At 41.2% G+C, this 20,762-nt stretch overlaps 1 protein-coding gene across 1 annotated transcript in view; it reads left to right on the forward strand.

Moving 5' to 3' along the window:
* The first annotated feature begins 1,092 nt into the window (after positions 1 to 1,092).
* LOC149222781 (uncharacterized) overlaps positions 1,093 to 20,762 on the forward strand; it is a 115,134-nt gene continuing 95,464 nt past the window's right edge. Inside the window, exon 1 of the mRNA XM_089387675.1 lies at positions 1,093 to 1,679. Within this exon, the coding sequence (XP_089243801.1) occupies positions 1,422 to 1,679 (258 nt within the window). The 5' untranslated portion in view covers positions 1,093 to 1,421. The remainder of the gene's footprint in view (positions 1,680 to 20,762) is intronic.

Raw genomic sequence — 20,762 nt, forward strand, 5'->3', positions numbered from 1 at the left:
GTTAGATACAAACCAGAGGAGTTGAAGAAGTACGGGCCGCCTTCGAATACCTTCGTTTTGTCTTCGAGACAGTTGAAGATAGCTGTGAAGAAGCCCTTTGGGCCAAGCTGCAACGTCACTTGTCCTTTTGGCTTCCATTTTGAGGCTATCCAGCCTTGTAAGGCTTTCTCTGTGGGCCAGAATCCCAGAAACTTTCCAATGAGGGCGTAGTCCTGCATGTATTGTATTTCTCTGTTGATACGGTGGCTTGGCAGATCCACCTTGATCGATTCTGCCGCTTTTGGTATGCAGGTGGCTGAGGTCGCTTTTGTCTTAGGTGGATCCGCATTGGTATGCTTATCATTGTTTTCTGTATCCTCTTCATTCTGAGCTGAATGCAGCTTTTCCTTCTGCGTCCTTTGCTGGGTTTCTTCTGTTTCCGGATCTGTGTCTGCGGAGGGCAGAGTCACAGGCTTTCGCTTGTTGTCAGATATGTGCATGTCCTGTGGAGGGGAGGCAGAGCTCTCCCCTCCTGCATCTGGTATCATGTGCGGCCGTCAGTGGAGAAGCCTGCAGCAGCTATGGCAGGTCCGTGTAATGGCGGCTAGGTTTTTGTCTTTCACTGTCGAATCGCCTCAGAGCGCATTTCAAAATTGTGTTCTTCACTACTAAGATCTCCCAACAACAATATTAACCATACATAATTTTTACATTTAAATTTAAAATTTATGAAATATTAAGGGACACAAATTTAAAAAGATGTTTGTATTTAAAAAAAAATGTTATTTTATAACATTTAACGATTAAAAATTTGATATTAAAATAAATTTAAATTAATAAATAATTTAAGAAATTAGAATTTAATTATTCACCTTTTAAACTAACTATACTTTGTTATAAGGAAATAATATTTGATGAACGATTACTTTATAAATGTATAAATAAACAATGCTAAAAAAAATTTAATATTATTATTATTTTTTTCTTTTCTATATTCACTTATTTTCATTGTTGGAAGAGTGGACCATTTTATCATAAATTTAAATAAAAAAATAATTAAATTATAAAAAGCAAAAAAACCTGTAATCTTATGAACTATTTTTAATATCTTAAACGTTAAAATATCATATTATTTCAAACCTTAATTTCCATAACTTCAGGATGAAAGATTCAACCGAAAAGCCGAAGCCCTGGCACATGCTCGGAGTCCAACCCTCTGAAATATTTTATCAATGAGAAAATCTTGGTTTCCGTAAGTTCCAACGAAAGATTCAACCAACAAGCCCGCGCGCAAGCACATGCGCGAATTCGAACCCTCTGAATAGCACATGCTCAAAGTCGAACCCTATGAAATATTTTTATTGATGAAATTTGTTGGCGACGTCTTACTTAGTGGAATGAAAGGGAATGCCGAACCATAGGAGCAATTCCATCTGCGAATAATGAAGGTTCTTGTAACGGGTGCATCGGGATACTTGGGAGGAGGAATATGCCATGCACTGTCGAGAGAAGGGCATTCAGTCAGAGCCTTTGTACGGCGAAGTAGTGTTTTAGACAGCCTGCCAAACGGAGTCGAGACTGCTTATGGAGATGTAACAGACTTGACTTCTCTTCTGGAGGCCTGCAATGGATGTGAGGTCGTCATCCACTCTGCAGCTCTTGTGGAGCCCTGGCTTCCTAATCCATCCAAATTAATTACTGTAAGTGATTTCCCCTTCCCACCTTAAATGGAATGAGCTCTGATTCCTGGTTCAAGAGTAATTCAGTGAACTTGTTAATGGGTGATCTTGGGTGTTCTTTCTAGTTCAACCCATATTCAGTTCCAAGCTTGGAAATTTTCGTCGATATTTTTCTTAAGGTGGTGTGGTCGATGGATGACTATCGACACCATTTTATGGATACTTTAGTTCAAGTGCAGGGTAAGTATCGTTTTCCGTTTACTTATATTTTGAGTGGCTACCATCACTGAGATGCATCTCCACTATTACAGGCGAAAATTACTTGCATTAAATGGGGAAACAGTACCGCTATTTTATTACTTCAGGTGATAAAATGCCCAGTTCTTCCAATTGGGCACATCCTAAAATAATTCCCATTTTGTATTCTACTTGCACCATCAATAGTGCCACGATAGCATCTGACATGCCTTTATTGAGTATATCCAGCATATATCATCTCGATGAAGTAAGACATGCACACAATTTGTATTAAGTGCCTTTAGTTAGGATGACATTGCAAAGGAATGATACAATTCAATTTCAATACCTTCATGGTGTGTACTCTTTCTTTCATCTATTGCTACTTTGAAATTTAACATGATATCAGAGCAGTTGTGAACTTGTGCCTGAGAGATGATCATAGCTTTGTCCAAGGAAGAGAAGAAGTCTCCTTTGCGCATCGGACTAAGGTATGGTGAAACTTTGCAAGTTAAGGAACTCATATTGTTCCGTAGCAAGTTGAGAGGAGAGTTGGACCCTAATGTTGAAGGAATTCTTGCTTCAATGACTTTTTGCATTTGGAAAGCGTCAAAATCAGATATAAACCAGTCAAAGAGCACCGTCAACAGCCAAAGAATAGTTATGTTCCACCTTGACAGCCAAAAAATAGTTATGTTCCACCTTGAGGAGGTCAAGCGATTACAGCAATTGAATTCCCCAACTCAAGCGATCACATTGCGTTGGATTCAATATATAGCCAAAGGAAACCTCCAACAAATTACTCTTCTCAGATTTCAAGATAACAACTACAACCTAATATGCTGGACAAAACAAGAATCCGTTGGTGTCATTGCTGAGCCTCTTATTATTATTTTTTTTAAAGAAACGGGTAGCAATTATGTTCATGAGAAGCTTTGTTTGAGAGTTTTGCAGATAAATATTCATAGAGACCTTACTGTTACCATTTTTATTTCTATATACTATCATTGCATCATTTAAACTATATATTTTCCAGAAAACACCACAGAGCTTTACTATCGACAAAACATGAAAATTAAAACGACAAACTAACCGCAGCGTCCAAATTCTTTGTCCTCCTAAGCCACTTCGGAAGGCTGGCCTAGATCCTCATTCCTCACAGCATTAGGCTCCGGTACACGATTCACTGCTTCTGCATCTTCCTCCGCCATTGGGGTGGGTGCATCACACAACCCAAAGACCTCTTTCAGCACTCCGACGGTGGCCGTTTCTACTTTAAATTCAGGTTGATCATTTAAGTGTTCAGGTGTTCCATGGCTTTCTGAAGCAGCTCCATATCTTTCCCTATTCCAGACAGGTGGGATAACACAACAGTCATTTGTTCCTGAATCTCCTTCGCAATTTGCTTGCTTGAGTTATCGATCATCTCCGCCACATTTCCACTGCTCTTGAGCTCCATTACCACTACCGTTGTTGCTAGCTGAGGCCATCTTTCTCGCAATCCTTCCCTGCACAAGAACAATGCTATGCTTGCGCTGCACCACCTAGCTCCTCTAAATCCCCGCTTGTTCCTTTTCGAATGAGGCTCCCATCTTATCGAAATTTAATGTCTTCCCTGCCTGCAACTCAACCAAGGCACGATCCTCCATCCTTATCACCGCCAAATTGCCTTCAAAATGATACACAGTGGTACTGAGTATGTTTTCACCTGCCTTCCATTTAATAACCAACGGGAATGAGACCACTTGTCGTGCAACATGGATGCCATTCTCCAACGTGCCCATCTGTTCATTGATACACAGCTACCCTCGACAGCTCCCGAGGAGCTCCTTACTATCCCCAATGTATTAATGTGATTAGTAATCCGTTGATCCTTGGTTATTCCAACATTCCACCTGTAATCCATTAAGGGTTTAATAATTAATTAATCCCTCCATTATGGTACACGACACATGACAATGGTTTGATCAATGTGTAATACTCCTTGTTCTAAAGCCACGCCCATGTTGGCTTGAAGGTCTGCCTTATGGTTGTTTTCCCTTTTAACATGAAAAAAAATTGTATTCCTCTAATTTAATGAGTAGATTCATAATCCTTATAATCAAAGGAGAGGGATCAGAGTCTATAAGATGCTCGTTCTTGGAGAGCCTTATGCATTTTTGAATTACCACCATTGAGTCACCAACAATAATCAATTTCTTAATGCCTTTGGAGATACTAATCTTCAGGCCTTGCCACAATGAGAGTACTTCGACTTGGTTGTTCGAGGCTTTCCCCAGTCCTCAAGCGAACTTTGTTTCAGTTTTTTCTTCGAGGTTATAAAACACCTCTCACGCACCTGCCTCCCCATTGCTGAGCCTCTCATCTTACTAATCTAATACTTGTTAGGTTTCTTGAATCTAGGTCAAATTTTATGCCCAATAATATTACACTCAGAACAAAACAAAAAATTAACTTTAAGGTCTGAATTTTATGATACCAAATACAGTGGGTTCCTAACTTAGCATGCACAACATAAATAAAATAACTAGAAAACCAAGCACATAAAAATATTTTGACACAGTTTTACCTTGGAAACCCTAATGTGGGGAAAACCAACAATGTTTGGGCTTCTACTAAGCTTGGAAATTTTGATTACACTAAATGGACACTTCAGAAACTTACATTAGCAAAAATACTCAGTAATTTCCCTGTCACGATCTACCTTGTGTGGCCTATTCGACCCAAAAAATACTGTTGTATGACTTCAGGAAATACAATTTGTACAACCCAATCATTTCTCCCTATATGGCTTGTTACCCACCATTTTGTGGGTGATATCCCTAGGAGAATTTTTTTCTCCAAGATGGTCCTCAGCCGACAGCCAACAACCCATTGCAGCCACCAACTAGCTCGTTGTGCCATTTCTCCGCCACCTGAGCCAACCATGTTGTCGCTCACCCATCTGTCATGATTGTATGTTTGAAAGTGGGCCTCCTGAACCTAAAGGTATGACTTGCTTATCATGGACACCTCTCGACATGGATTAATGGGGGGATTTGGCAGAAAGAGTGGGCTAGGTCTGTACTTTTGTTCCCTAGACCTCTTTTGGATGTTAACCTTGGACCCTAGTTCCGTGGGATCTCTTTTATTGACCTTTGGGTTTTAGGGATGGTACTACAGGGGAAACACTAATTTTGGTTGTGTGGTCCCGCTCCCTCATCGGCATATATCACTCCCCTCCCACTCATTATAGCCCCATTTATCATTTCTCCCACTTGGGTCCACATTCCTCCACTGGGTCCACATAGGGTTAGCCTACCCCTTTCCCTTGCCCACACCTTGGGTTGGGTCTGGAATGATGCTCTGGAGGTTGATGCAGCTGAAAAGAAAAGTAAAAGCATAATTGGCCACATTCAACAGGAAGATATACCACAAAATGCAAAAGATGGCTGAGACAAACACATTTAGCACATGGGCAAAAGCCAATACATGAGCTCTACTCCATCACCATGGTTCTTACAGGCCCTAGATGAGCCTCCTTTATCATTTAGGAACCCATGATTGTCCGAACCCCTAGTGGGCAATGAACCGCCCTACCTTAAAGGGGTTATCCACTACTATATCTCACACATCATGCTCTTATCCCTTGAGCCCCAAGCAGTGAATTAAAGAAAAATCATAAAAGGCAAAAGGCATATAAAGAAGGGTGGAAAAATCAAGGTCGGGGCACCTCATGTACCACGATTGCTCCCTCTTATACATTATATACCTCTGTGTGGGCTTCCCTTTTATTAGCTGCCCTTGTACCCCAGCATGTGGTCCAAGGCTGCCCCTTTTCATCCCCTACTACATTCATCTCTCTATCACATGCCACCACCCTTTAAAGGATGTACCTTGGACATACTATCCCCTTTAGAAGTAGAAACCACCTAATAGGATACTTGGTTAACCCCATTTGGAGCTTGGAGACATTAGCACATGCCAGAGCCCACTATGGACAACTGTTGACCATGGTTTGTAAACTCTTTAACTCGATTGCCTTGATGACTTGTTGTACTGGAAGGCTGGGGGACTTATTGGATCTTATGCAGGATTGCAAGTGGTCTCCATTTTGGGTTTGGTCTCCCTATATCGGGTCCTAACCCTCCAGAGGGCTACATTGGCACATGTAGGGTGTGTGTTGAGAGCCATGGGCCTCCATAATAGTAGACAACATTCCATGGATCCCCAGAGTGTTAGTTTTTGTAGCATCAGATGTGTTCTAGCCACAAACTTTTGTAGAGAGGCTAGAATACATGAGATCCCCAAAACCCAGAAATCATTTATGGAAATTCTACCTAGAAATAACTTAATTAGATTATTAACCAATTTTTAAATATTTCCTAAGTCTAAACTTAGGGAATATGGTTAATTTATCACTATTAATTAAGTCAAGGCGAGAATCATGTAGAAACTCTCACACGGATCGATCCAAAGATGATCCTAGCCATTGATTAAGTCTTGGCCGTTGGTGCTCCAATAGAGGATTATAAGAGGAGGTCGATGTGGTGATGGAGAACACACTCAAACAGTTCGATGTCTGAGCAGATCGATTTCCAGAGTAGTAGCAGTCAGTTGCCAGAGAGAGAGCTAGAGATCGAAGCAGTGAGAGAGGGGCAGAGAGTGAGGCTGAAGGAGGCATTCTAGATCCAACAAGTGCATTTGGAGAGAGGCAGAAGAGCCACAGAGCGGCTGATGTAGGGTCAACGCAACAGTCTCTAGAGGCAAGATCGATTTACTGAGAGGGAGAGACGTTTTTCAGTTCCAGAGGCCGGGAAGGAGTCCTCGAGTGTCGGAGAAGCATCTTTCCATTCAGCAGAAGGCATAACGACTTCTTTAGAGACTAGTTTGAGGTTAGACGTCCAATAGACGACGCAGAGCAGCGTAGAGGCTGGCGCAGAGGGTCAGAGGGCTGAATTTCTGAAGGCAAGTTGTGCCAAGAGTTTGCCTGTGGGGTGACGAAAATTCCTCACTATATTTTTTCCAGCATTTTTTCTCTGTAGGATTGCTAGATTTCGGCGTCCAGTTGTACTTAGAATTTCTCACTGTTGCTTAATAATAAAACCCTCAATTGCTGCACCAGTTGGGTTTTTCCGAGGACTTTTGTCCAAAAATAATTGTCTTAATTTTATGTGTGTGCTAGCATTTCTCAGCTTCCAACGTTTTATTTTTCCACAGAATTCTATTTGTGAAGGTTGCAGTGTATTTATTTTGATATTTTCCATGGCAGATAAATTGTTAATTAATTAACAATTAGGAGATATAATATCAGTTGCTGCAATAGGATTCCAATGTAGAAATTTTCACACAGAGATGTTCAAAGATTGCTCGAGATTCACCTATTGGGCGAGGAAGATGCACTTAGGTCACCTTTGGCTAGCCAACCCCACAGTTGTACCATGCACTTGGCAGATGACCTAGGACTTGTATGCTAATTTGGCATCACTTACACCATCATTTGAGCCCTTACAGATGGTCTATAGGCATCTTCGACTTGCTTGGAGACCCATGAGGTCACTTGTGTGCCCTCACACCAATTGGGAGCACCACAGGTTTATTATGTGGAGAACAAGGGGCCAACCCCTTGTCCATTACTTTTGGAAGTCCTATTCATCATTATGACACTTATGGACTTCATCAGGCCTCGTAGAGAGCCCAATGACATGTACTATTGATCATTCGACCTCTTGAGAGGCTTTTTTATTTAGTTTATGAGCTAGTTTGGTGGGTTTGTCACCAAAAGTTAGTTATTTGCACATTATTTTTATTTTAGGGGCTAATGTAGGCTCAAGTAGCTAAATTGAACTCATTAGGAGTGTATAAATACAAATGATGAGAGTTCATTTCTCATCATCACTTGGTTTGGACTTGTATCTCTCTTGAGATTTTCGCTATTCCTTCTTGGTGGACGAAATTTTGGAGCATGGATGAATTTTGATGTATGGATTATCTTTTCTTACCTTGGAGCTTCTTAATTGGCAAGTTTATTGATGGTTGGATATATTCTCTTACATGTAAGTACAAATTTAATGCTATTTCTTCTTTTATTTTGTCACATGCATTAATGATGAAATTTTTGCTATACTAGGGCTAATCGCTGCATGCATTTACTACGAAATTGTGGGATTATGTTTCTATATAACATCTCTTTATGCATGGGCCATGTATGTTGAACGAATTCTCCTAAGGATAATTTTATGACTGAATTTATCTTGACAGGCCATCTTACCTTGCTAAACGAAGTGTAAAAGCTTTTAAGGTTACTCTCCTTTGCCCTAATGACAAGCGAAGTTGTCCTTGAAGCCTCCTTGACCTAGAAACGAAATCCATTCTCATATTTTTCTTGACTCCAAACTCCCCAAAGGATTAGGCATTGGTCTACCATAAGGTGATCACTTAAAGAACCATTTTTCTTCACCTCTCTTTCTTTATTCTAGGTCTAGCTACATTAGGGCTCCTAGGGCATCATTTTCCTGACAAACAACCCATAGAAAAACTTCGATCTCTTGGCCTCTACTGCGCTGGTGTGTCTCCTAGGCCTCCTCCAAATTTGAGGGAATTCCGACAGTGGAGTTGTGAGAGATCCCAAGCCCTAGCCTTGAGATTGGTTTTTGCCCTATGTTTCCCTAGGCTAGTTCCTCATAGGGATCATTTTGCACCTTTAAGTGAAAATCACTTCTTTGATCCCCTTCTCCTCCTTATTTAGGTCAAGTCTATCACTGGTTACTAAACTCTTCCTTCTTGACCTAACTTGGGTCCACTTAATCTTGTGTGGTCCCATATCTTATCAAAGTCAACTCTTCAAAAACCACTTGGGAGTACAAGTTCCATAAGGATTTTAGGGTTTGGGAAGTTCCTTTACAATTCATACACCTTAAACCCTCATCCCCTTTTCGTAGAAAGCTGTGTACTTTGCTTTCGAAGTAAGCAAGTCTCATTCTTGAGTCTCCCCTAGGAAAGGGTCTCGAGATCACTTCACATCCATCTTAGTTGATCTATCCTTCATAAGTGATTCTCTATATATCGAATCTCCTCCCATCGGTGAAAGCTCGTAAAGAGTAGAAAGCTTTAGCTATGGTGACAATGGACTTTAGCTTCATTGTTGCTCTTGACCTTGCAAGTGCCCCTTTAGGACACCTGCTAGTTTGAGCGGTAACATTTTGGCATTGTTGCTGGGGAGGAAGCAGGTCTACCTCCCTAGTGAATCATTGAGGAATTGATTCATTAACGACAATTCAAGTATTCCACTGGCGACTCCACAACCTCTTTCCTAGATGGAAAACCCTGAGATTATGACTTACCATTGAAGAAGAGATGATGAATCCCATACTCCATTCTTTAACAAGAGGATCAATAAGTTGAGAAGGAAACACAAGCTCTTTAGACCTCTTAATCTCTCTGATATGGTTGGGGCTCTCTTTAGTTCCATACTCGAGGATCCTGATAAGCCTATGTTCACAGGGGAAGAAGACCCCCAAGAGCATCTTATGAAATTTGAGTATCGAACATGTGATGAATCGTACAATGAGTATAACCGAATGATTGCCTTTGCCACAACCTTGATAGGAAGTGGCTAGGAATGGTATTTTAATCTTCCCCCATCCTTCATCTCTACATGGGAGGGACTTGTCCAAACATTTGAAAGAAGATGGTTCCCCAAAAAGGACGTAGTCCAAATATACAAAGGCCTCTTGTCTAGTGAAAGAAAGGAGGGTGAAATCATTGCTGAATTCAACCAAAGTTTCAACATGATTATCCGTTCCCTCCCTCAAGAGCTGTCTCCCCCAAAGGAAGTAGCTATGGCTGCCTATCTCAATGCCTTCAAAGGAAAGTTAATCTTTGATGTTAGGAATAAGAACCCCTCTAGTCTCTTCCAAGCTCAAAATATGATGTTTGACCTTTGGCCAAGCCATGAGGCACAACTCCATCAACATGCTACAAATTAGCAAGAAAGCAAAGGAACCTCCTGACCTCGCCACGAGAATTCCTTTAAGATTGATTCTAAGCATGATTGGCCCTTTCTATGTAACCCTTGGGATAAACGGACACACCTTGAGAAATTGCATCCTAAACTCCAGGAGCCCAATCCATATCATGCCCTTGAGTATTATGAAAAAACTCGGAATCACCTTATCAAGGAAGTGCTTGGGCAAGATGATCCTAAACTATGAAGAACTTAGGGTGTGTGGGCTGGTAGAAGAAAGAAGGGCTTTTCTCCATACATATCTCGAGAAAGAATTCTCTATAAACATTGTCATAGTCGAAACAGATCTGACATGGGGGATGATTCTATCAAAACAATTGATTGAAGATCTAAACTTGTCCATCAGTGAAGATAGTTCCACTATATACCTCCCTTGGAAAGAAAACTCCTATGTGTCCATCCCTAGACAAGAATTCTCTGCCCCAATGATCGCTGCCTCCCAAGAATCTGATAATGACTTAGAAGAAGAGAATAATAAACTTGGGGAATGGAGGATTTAAAAAAATGAACATATCAATACCCCCCCTTCCCCCTAGGCTTTGGGTAATGTATTTTGATGGAGCTCACTCTAAGGCTGGATCGGGGGCTGACATTGTCACCATGTCCCCTTCCAAAGAGTACTTACTATTTGCTTTAAGACTCCAATTCACTTGCACCAATAATAACCCTATTATTGGGGCTTGAAGCAGTCTAATCAAGGAAAATTCAACAATTAGTCATAATTGGGGATTTTGACCTAGTTGTCTCACAAATAAGGGGAATTTTTGATACAAAGGACGAAAAGTTGAGGCCTTATAGGGAAAGTATCATTCATATGATCAAGGGCTTTAAAGAACTACATTTCAAGGCTCTAAATCAATGTTTAAACTTTAAACGACATGGCCAATGCCTTAGCCATAGCTGCATCCACATCCTCAATCATTCGCAGTGATATCACCAAGAGAAGGAAGTATATAATTGACACAATCCATAGACCCTCCATCCCTGACTATGAAGATCATTGGCCTGTTTTTGAAGACGACCAAGACATAAGCAATTTTCTTCAAGACCATGAGGATCCCGATAGGAGAGGTAAAGATATAATCAATGAATAACATTTTGATAGGAATGACATTAGTATCACTAAGCATGATGACCAAGAATCACCTAATACATTGGACCTCAATCTTGGATCCGAAACCTCTTCCTAAATGATCAAAATCGGGGAAAACTTATCTGAAGCAGAAAGAAATGAGCTCGAAAAATTATTGAGGGAATTCAAGGATATTTTCGCTTGGTCCTATGATGATTTGAAAGCCTATAGCCCTGAGGTCATCCAACATACCATCCCTCTCAAGGAAGATGCGAAACCTGTTAAGCAAAAGTTGAAAAGAATAAACCCCAAACTTGCCCCTTTGGTCAAATATGAACTACAAAGAATGGTTGATGTTGGGATAATTGCTCCTATACGACATTCATCTTGGATCTCTAATCTGGTGATCACTCATAAAAAGACTGGTAATATTAGGATGTGCATTGACTTTAGGGATCTCAACTGTGTGTGTCTAAAGGACAATTACCCCTTACCCAATATGGAGAATCTCTTACAAAGGATAACGGGATCCCAAATGATGTCATTTCTTGATGGTTTCTCCGGGTATAATCAAGTCATTGTGAAAGAAGAAGATCGCTTGAAAACCTCCTTCACCACACCATGGGGAACATACATGTATCTTAGGATGCCCTTTGGTCTCCTTAATGCTCGATCCACCTTCCAAAGGGCCATGGATTTTTCTTTTAGGGACCTCATTGGGAAAATCATGGAGATCTATCAAGATGACTTGACTGTCGCCTCTAAAGAAAGACACGATCATTGCAAACACCTAAGAAAAGTATTTGAGAAATGTAGGCAATACAACATCTCCCTAAATCCTAAGAAGTCGATATTTGGTGTTGACAAGGGTAAACTATTGGGGCACGTGATTTCCAAGGATGGGATTATTATTAACCCTGAGAGAATCCAAGCAATCAAAGACATTTCCCCTCCTAAAGACCAAGGTGCTCTAAGATCCTTTTTCGGCAAGATAAACTTCGTAAGAAGATTTGTACCAAATTTTGCTGAAATCATCAAACCCATGAATGACCTCCTAAAAAAGGATACTCCTTACTCATGGAACCAAGCAACAAATAGGGCCTTTGAAGAAATCAAGGAAAGAATTGCCTCTGCCCCTATCCTCATTAGCCCCGACTACACTAAGGATTTTATCATATATTCCTTTGCATCTAAGGATACTATCGCTAGCATCCTCATGTAAAAGGATGATGAAGGAAGGGAGAGGCCTGTAGCTTTCATGAGTAAGCCTCTCCTGGATGCGGAAAAACGATACACTATCACTGAAAAACAAGCATACACTCTTGTCAAATCTCTTAAGTACTTTAGGGCTTATGTGGGGTATAACAAAATATATGCATATGTCCCTTACCCCGCCGTAAGAGATGTACTATCACAATCCGATTAAATTGGATCTAAGGGGAAATGGGTGTCCAAAATCCAAGAGTATGACCTCGATATCTGTCTTAAGAAGGTCATCAAGGGACAAGGCTTAGCTGAAATTCTTACTGAGGGTAACAACGAAGCCATTAAGGAAGGAGAGGAGGAGCAGTTATGCGCCACATCCACTGAACTCGAAAACGATGACTGGTACACATACATTGTCTATTACTTATGCAATTTGTCTGGCGCCCCTCACCTTGTTGATCATAAGAGAAGAGCCTTGAGATTGAAAGCATCTAAGTTTTGCTTGACCGAAGATGGCCTTGGATGGATGAGTCCTGATGGGGTAATCCTCCGATGCGTTAGTAAGAAAGAGTCTGAGAAGTTGACGAATGAATTCCATGTTGGTTTTTGCGGTGGTCACTATATTGCCTGGACCACTACTCATAAGATCATGAGGGCAGATTATTACTGGCCAACCATCTTTATCGACACGCTGAACTTCGTAAAATGATGCCAACCTTGCCAACTATTCACTGGAAAGCAACACCTTGTAGCTATGCCATTGAAAAATGTTGCCATCTATGCACCTATCCAACAATGGGGTTTAAACTTTATCGGTGAATTCAAAGACAATTCAAGTAATGGACATAGATGGATCCTCACGACGACTGATTATTTCACCAAGTGGGTTGAAGCAACACCAACCAAGAAAACAATTGAACAGGTAGTTATGGATTTCCTCGAGGATAAAATTATTACCAGGTTTGGTGTTCCTGCCAAGATTATCACTGATAATGCTAAAGCTTTTGACTCCATGGCTCTGACATCCCCGTGTAACAAGTATGGCATAATCCTATCACATTATTCTAACTATTACCCCTCAAGGAAACGGACAAGCTGAGTCAAGCAATAAAAACCTCATAAAATCTATCAAAAGGACTATTGGCAATAATAAGAAGGATTGGGATAGCAAGATTAAGTATGCCCTATGGGGTAACAGTGTAAAGGCTTCCACTGGTTTTAGCCCGTTCCAATTAGTCTATGGTTATGAGGCCAAACTACCTATCCAAATGCAGTTGCCCATCCTTGAGTGTCTAAAAGCTTTCCCTGATCAACAGAATGCTTTATAATCCCGTATTGATGAAATAATTGAGAATGATGAGAATAAAAGGAAATCTTTTGACCAAATTGGCCGTAGTCATGATAAAATGAAAGTTGCTTTTAAGCACACCCAGTGCAAAGCCTTCAAACCCGGTGATCTTGTACTCCTATGGGACAAAAGAAGAGAGAAGCTCGACATGCACATGAAGTGGGACAACCTATGGATAGGTCCGTTCAGGATAATTGATATGGCAGGAATAAACACATACCACTTAGAGACCCCCGATGGAGAGTCCATTCCCCTCCTCGTAAACAGACAACTCCCAAAGGAGTCTTGCCCGAGGCCACTTTATATTGTATCATATGCATGGTAGAATAAGATGCATGCATGTTGATTTTGCATTAGAACTAATGTCATATGATATTTCTCGCGATAGATTAGCCGCATTTAGATTTGAAAACTGCATTTTACTTTTATGAGTCAATTTTATGGGTCTAATCCAAGCATGTGCGATCATGAGATGCTGCGAAATCATGTTGCCCTGTGTTTTTCATCTATTATATGTGCAAGTAACAGGTCTATGGTAACCAAGAGATTGCTGGAGTTCTCATGACCTCTCGTTTGAGTAGCTTCATCCACTTCTTTTAGAGATCATGTCCTAAATGGAGCCAGATGTTACCCACCATTTTGTGGGTGATATCCCTTGGAGAAATTTTATCTCCAAGATGGTCCTCAGTCGACAACCAATAGCCCCTTGCAGCCACCAACTAGCTTGTTGTGCCATTTCTCCGCCACCTGAGCCAGCCATGTGGTCCCTTACCATCTATCATGATCGTATGTTTGAAGGTGCGCCTCTTGAACCTAAAGGTATGACTTGTCATTTGGTAATTGAGTATTGTAGTTTGCTTATCATGGACACCTCTCGGCATGGATTAATGGGGGGATTTGGCGGAAAGAGTGGACTAGGTCTGTGCTTTTGTCCCCTAGACCTCTTTTGGATGTTAACCTTGGACCCTAGTCCTGTGGGATCTCTTTTACTGACCTTTGGGTTTTAGGGATGGTACTACAGGGGAAACCATGATTTTGGTTGCGTGGTCCCACTTCCTCATCCACATATATCACTCCCCTCCCACTCATTATAACCCCATTTATCATTTCTCTCACCTAGGTCCACATTCCTCCGTTGGATCCACATAGGGTTAGCCTGCCCATTCCCCTTGCCCACACCTTGGGTCGAGTCTGGAATGATGTCCCAGAGGTTGATGTAGCTGAAAAGAAAAGTAAAAGCATAATTGGCCACATTCAACAGGAAGATGTATCACAAAATGCAAAAGATGGCCTGGACAAACACATCTAGCACGTGGGCAAAAGCCAATACATGAACTCTACCCCATCACCATGGCCATCACCCTGGTTCCTAAAGGCCCTAGATGAGCCTCCTTTATCGTTTAGGAACCCATGATTGTCCGAACCCCTGGTGGGCAATGAACCACCCTACCTTAAAGGGGATATCCACTGCTATATCTCACACATCATGCTCTTATCCCTTGAGCCCCAAGCATTCAATTAAAGAAAAATCATAAAAGGCAAAAGGCATATAAAGAAGGGTGGAAATATCAAGGTCAGGGCACGTCATGTACCACGATTTCTCCCTCCTATACATTATATACCCCCGTGTGGGCTTCCCTTTTATTAACTGCCCTTGTACCTCAACATGTGGCCTAGGGCTGCCCCTTTTCATCCCCTACTCCATTAATCTCTCTATCACATGCCATCACCCTTTAAAGGATGTACCTTGGACATACTATCACCTCTAGAAGTAGAAACCATCTAATAGGATACTTGGTTAACCCCATTTGGAGCTTGGAGACATTAGTTCATGCCAAAGCCCACTATGGAAGGACATGCCATTATGAAGTCCCCACCCATTGTCCATGGTTTGTAAACTCTTGTACTTGATTGCCTTGATGACTTCTTGCACTAGAAGGCTGGGGGACACATTGGATCTTATGTAGGATTGCAAGTGGTCTCCATTTTAGGTTTGGTTTCCCTATATGGGGTCCTGACCCTCCAGAGGGCTATAATGGCACATATAGGGTGTGTGTTGAGAGCCATGGGCCTCCACAACAGTAGACAACATTCCATGGATCCCCAGAGATGTTTAGAGATTGCTCGAGATTCACCTATTGGACGAGGAAGATGCACCTGGTTCACCTTTGCCCAGCCAACCCCACAGTTGTACCATGCACTTGGTAGATGATCTAGGGTTTGTATGCTGATGTGGCATCACTTACACCATCATCTGAGCCTTTACAGATGGTCTACAAGCATCTTCGACTTGCTTGGAGACGCATGAAGTCACTTGTGTGCCCTCACACCCATTGGGAACACCACATGTTTATTATGTGGAGAACAAGGAGCCAACCCCTTTTCCATTACTTTTGGAAGTCCTATTAATCATTATGGCACTTATGGACTTCATCAAGCCTCTTAGAGAGCTCAACGACATGTACTTTTGATCATTTGACCTCTTGAGAGGCTTGTTATTTTGTTTATGTGCTAGTTTGGTGGGCTTGTCACCAAAAGTTAGTTTTTTTTTTTGGCTGTGGTTCACGGACACCCTGGTCAACGGGTGGCACTATGTCCACGAAAAAATCTGGGCTAATCGACTCCGAAGGGAATCTAGCCCTGCGGCCCACTAGCAAGGCCTAACCCCAAGGGATTCGGGGAGAATGGACCCTGTGACCTCCCGATGGTGAGACACTGATTTTGACCAACTGAGCTAACCCTTGGGACTACCAAAAGTTAGTTATTTGCACATTACTTTTATTTTAGGGGCTAATGTAGGCTCAAGTAGCTAAATCGAACTCATTATGAGTGTATAAATGCAAATGATGAGAGTTCATTTCTCATCATCACTTGGTTTGGACTTGTATCTCTCTTGAGATTTTCGCTATTCCTTCTTGGTGGACAAAATTTTGGAGCATGGATGAATTTTGATGTATGTGTTATCTTTTCTTATCTTAGAGCTTCTTAATTGGAAAGTTTATTGATGGTTGGATATATTCTTTTACATGTAAGTACAACTTTAATGCTATTTCTTCTTTTAATTTGTCACATGCATTGATGATGATATTTTTGCTATACTAGGGCTAATTGCTGCGTGCATTTACTACAAAATTGTGGGATTATGTTTCTATATAGCATCTCTTTATGCATGGGCCATGTATGTTGAACAAATTCTCCTAGGGATAATTCTATGACTAAATTTATCTTGACAAGCCATCTTACCTTGCTAAATGAAGTGTAAAAGCTTTTAAGGTCACTCTCCTTTGCCCTAATGACAAGCGAAGTTGTCCTTGAAGCCTCCTTGACCTAGAAATGAAGTCCATTCTCATATTCTTCTTGACTCCAATCTCCCTAAAGGATTAGGCATTGGCCTACCATAAGGTGATCACTTAAAGAACAATTTTATTCACCTCTCCTTCTTTATTCTAGGTCTAGCCACATTAGGGCTTCTAGGGCATCATTTTCCCGACAAACCACCCATAGAAAAACTTCGATCTCCTGGCCTCTACTGCGTTGTTGTGTCTCCTAGGCCTCCTCCAAATTTGAGGGAATTGCGACAGTGGGGTTGTGAGATATCCCAAGCCCCAGCCTCGAGATTGGTTTTTGCCCTAAATTTCCCTAGGCTAGTTCCTCACAGGGATCATTTTGCACCTTTTTAGGTGAAAATTACTTCTTTGATCCCCTTCTCCTCCTTATTTAGGTCGAGTCTATCATTGGTTACTAAATTCCTTCTTCTTGACCTAACCTGGGTCCACTTGGTTACGTGTGGTCCCATATCTTGTCAAAGTCAACTCTTTAAAAACCACCTGGGAATACAAGTTGCATAAGGATTGGGAAGTTCCTTTACTATTCATACTCCTTAAACCTAGCCCTTAAACCCTCATCTCGTTTTCCTAGAAAGATTTGTACCTTGCTTTAGAAGCAAGCAAGTCCCATTCTTGAGTCTCCCCTAGGAAAGGGTCTCGAGATCACTTCATGTCCATCTCAGTTGATCTATCCTTTATAAGTGATTCTCTATATATCGGGTCTCCTCCCATTGGTGAAAGCCCGTAAAGAGTAGGAAGCTTTAGTTGTGGTGACAGTCGGCTTTAGCTTCATTGTTGCTCTTGACGTAGCAAGTGCCCCTTTAGGACCCCTGCTAGTTTGAGCTATAACATGGCCCCAGTAATTTCAGCCTGTACAACCCTGAGACTATTGGTCTGTACTGCCCAAATAAACTCAATCTGCTTGCTATCCATACTGAGTCTGTTTGTTGCCTCTGAAACTTGACCTGTTCGCTGTCTTCTCTTGCTGTCAGTTTGACCTCATGTTTCTTGGCTGAAAGCCCAATCACTTGTGCCAAATCGAGTTTCTTCTCCAACAACTTATCTCCCTCTTTATAATTTCTTGCCTAATCTCCAAGGTGATGGAGGGATGAGATTGCATCTCCACATTTGAGACCTATAGTCATGATATAATTTTCGTTGACCTTTCTAATTTTATAAAAGTTGACCAATAGAGTAAAAAATTTAATTAGTGACTTTATGCCCAAGGTCCTATTGCCTCGAAATCTAATAGGCCTTGTGAGGGTGACTCATAAGACAAAAGCTAGACTAAGGGACAACAATATGAGGTGTGGTCTACTGTCACCACAACCACTACCTCTTGCTCTTTTGTGAACTTTCACCACTAGGAAGGCTTCCCATTATTAGGTCACCTAAAGAATTTATCAAGGACAAGGGATAAGGTGACAAATAGGCTCAAGGAGGACAACTCTTCCTAAGAACAACACTTAGCTAGCATAATAAGGCAATTCACAACCTCCAATATGCCTAATTAGGGCACAACATGATCTAGGGCTTGAGAAATAACAAGGTAAATAGATTAACCTAGGTGTTGAAAAGTGTAACTAGGTTCGTTCTTCATAATGACATGTGTAATTGTGATTTTATGTAATTGATGAAAAGAAGAAAATAAAATTATTTTTGTAGTACTTGAATCATGAGTTTCATGATCAAGGAATTTTATTTTAGTTAATGTTCCCATTGTGAACCTTTAGGTTTTGTCATCGAGTCATAAAAGTCAAATTGAGTCAATGTCATGTACGAAGGACCCTTCTTGGGTATGTTACATTTTTGTATGAGTAATTATATGAATAAGAAGGCTGTTTAAGACCAAGCAAAAGTATCTCCTTCAAGTCGGCTTCAAGATGGACAATGAAATCTCTCCAATGAACATGTCAGCCTAGATCCCTATCAAGTCGGCTTAGATGCATGGGCAAAACACTATATATAGGCAACTTGACTCCCATTTGGAAGTAAGCAATTTGGTCAAGAACAGGTCTGAAACAAAAGGTGCGAAGATCACTTGGGAAGGAGCCTGATCATCAACGAAGGAAGAAAAGGACGAGCAAAGTCTTGACTCCCATTTGGAAGTAAGCAATTCGGTCAAGAACAGGTCTGAAACAAAAGGTGCGAAGATCACTTGGGAAGGAGCCTCATCATCAACGAAGGAAGAAAAGGACGAGCAAAGTCTCTAGTATCATTTTTTGGATATGTTTTGGGTCACTGTAATATCACACGTGCGAGGAAGTGGAGGATCATTTTGCTGTAGAAGAAGCCGAGAAGAATTGCAGTCCTCTTGGGTAACCGAAATTGGAGAAGGGCAAGTTGAAAGAGAAGCCAAGCTAAGCTAGAAGGAGACTCTATCCTAAGCAAGCAATCAAGGGCATTATATAAGGTGACACTTTCCAAGAAGATGCAACTAGGGTTTCTGAATTAGGGTCGAAGATTGCAGACCTAAATCAAGGGGCCAAAATTTTGAAGGGTAGTCGAGAAGAAGGACAAAATAAGAAGGTTGACTATCGTTGACTCAAAGGAACTTGTTAAGGAAGCTTTGTGTCTTGGTCTTGGAGTGGCAAATAGGTCAAGGGTCTTGGTCTTGGTATTCGTCAATTGAAGTCTCTATAAGAAGAAGAATTTGTTTGGGTTTTCCTCTCAATTGGGAGAGGTTTTGGCCCTGGTTGATAGCCTAGATTGTGTGTCTCTTGTCTCTTTATTGTTTTTGCATTGGTAGTTGTTTGATGAAGAACTTTTTGATGAAAAAGAACACTATAATAACATAAGTAAAAGAAGATTCTAATCTAAGAAGTAAAAAGCATTCACAAGCAGTTATCAATAGAAGAGAAATCACTTAATTGCTATGCCCTAGATTTCTCAACACCAGGATCACAAGGCCAAGAAAAGACTTCTAATAGATGGATACCTTCAATGCTTGGAACAAGAAGCCTTCAATAAGCACCAAGTTGAAGCCCAGGGCAAACTAAGGCTTTTCTAGGGAAAAATCTACCTAGGGCACAAGATGTTAGCCCTAATATGGATGGATTAACCACTAAAAGGAGTTGATTTTGAGGCAACCACCCTTTGGACAAGGGTTGAATCCTCCCAAAGGCCAACAACTTCAACCCTAGTTGAGATTCGTGCCCTAGCCCTAGCTAGCAGCGCATCTTTGAGGGGTTGAAATTAAGGCTTATCCAAGGTACACTTACAAGATAAAATGCATGAAGAAAGCCTTTATTGCGCCAAAATGACATCTCCGAAGAAATAGCTCCAATAGCAAAAATCCACTATAGCTCACATCTCCACAAGATACAAGAACACAATTAAGCTAGGCTGAATTCTCCAAGAGGGCCAAAATAGTCACAAGTGATCATAAGAAATGAGATTAACCTACCCTCTATTTATATGAGGATTAGGTCACCTAATTTTAATTTACAAAGCCCCTATCAACAAGTTTGATTGCTAAATGTGCTTGGGTTACAAACCAACACTTAGCTTTACGAAAACAAGCCTAGTTTTCCCACCGTGTCAGCCCTGGCCTCTAAAATGTTTATATCATCCATCATAAATGCTCCAAATGCCATGTCCAAGGGTGATGAGGTGTCAAAGAAGGTGTAGATTTTTGGAAGGTCCATGATTTGAGGGTTTGCCCTCAAATCCACCTGTGGGGTCCCAAGATCCAACTGGGTTACCATAAAGTGGTCTCCATGGGTCTCCATTTGTAAAATAAGGCCTCCTTCTCTCCAACGTTAGGGCTTCCTCTAATGCAACAAGCCCTCCCTAGTCTCTCAGGGTGAGATCATCCTCATCCGAGCTCTAAATCAACTCTAGCCCATTAGGTTGTGTCAAGGCCAATCTGGGGGCATACTGGGTCTAGTGGTGTATTGGGTCTAGTGGT

This window comes from Pinus tabuliformis, chromosome Q (assembly GCF_031772625.1).
Source record: "Pinus tabuliformis cultivar Carrire ecotype Pingquan chromosome Q, CPIR1, whole genome shotgun sequence".
In the NCBI taxonomy this organism is placed as follows: domain Eukaryota; kingdom Viridiplantae; phylum Streptophyta; class Pinopsida; order Pinales; family Pinaceae; genus Pinus; species Pinus tabuliformis.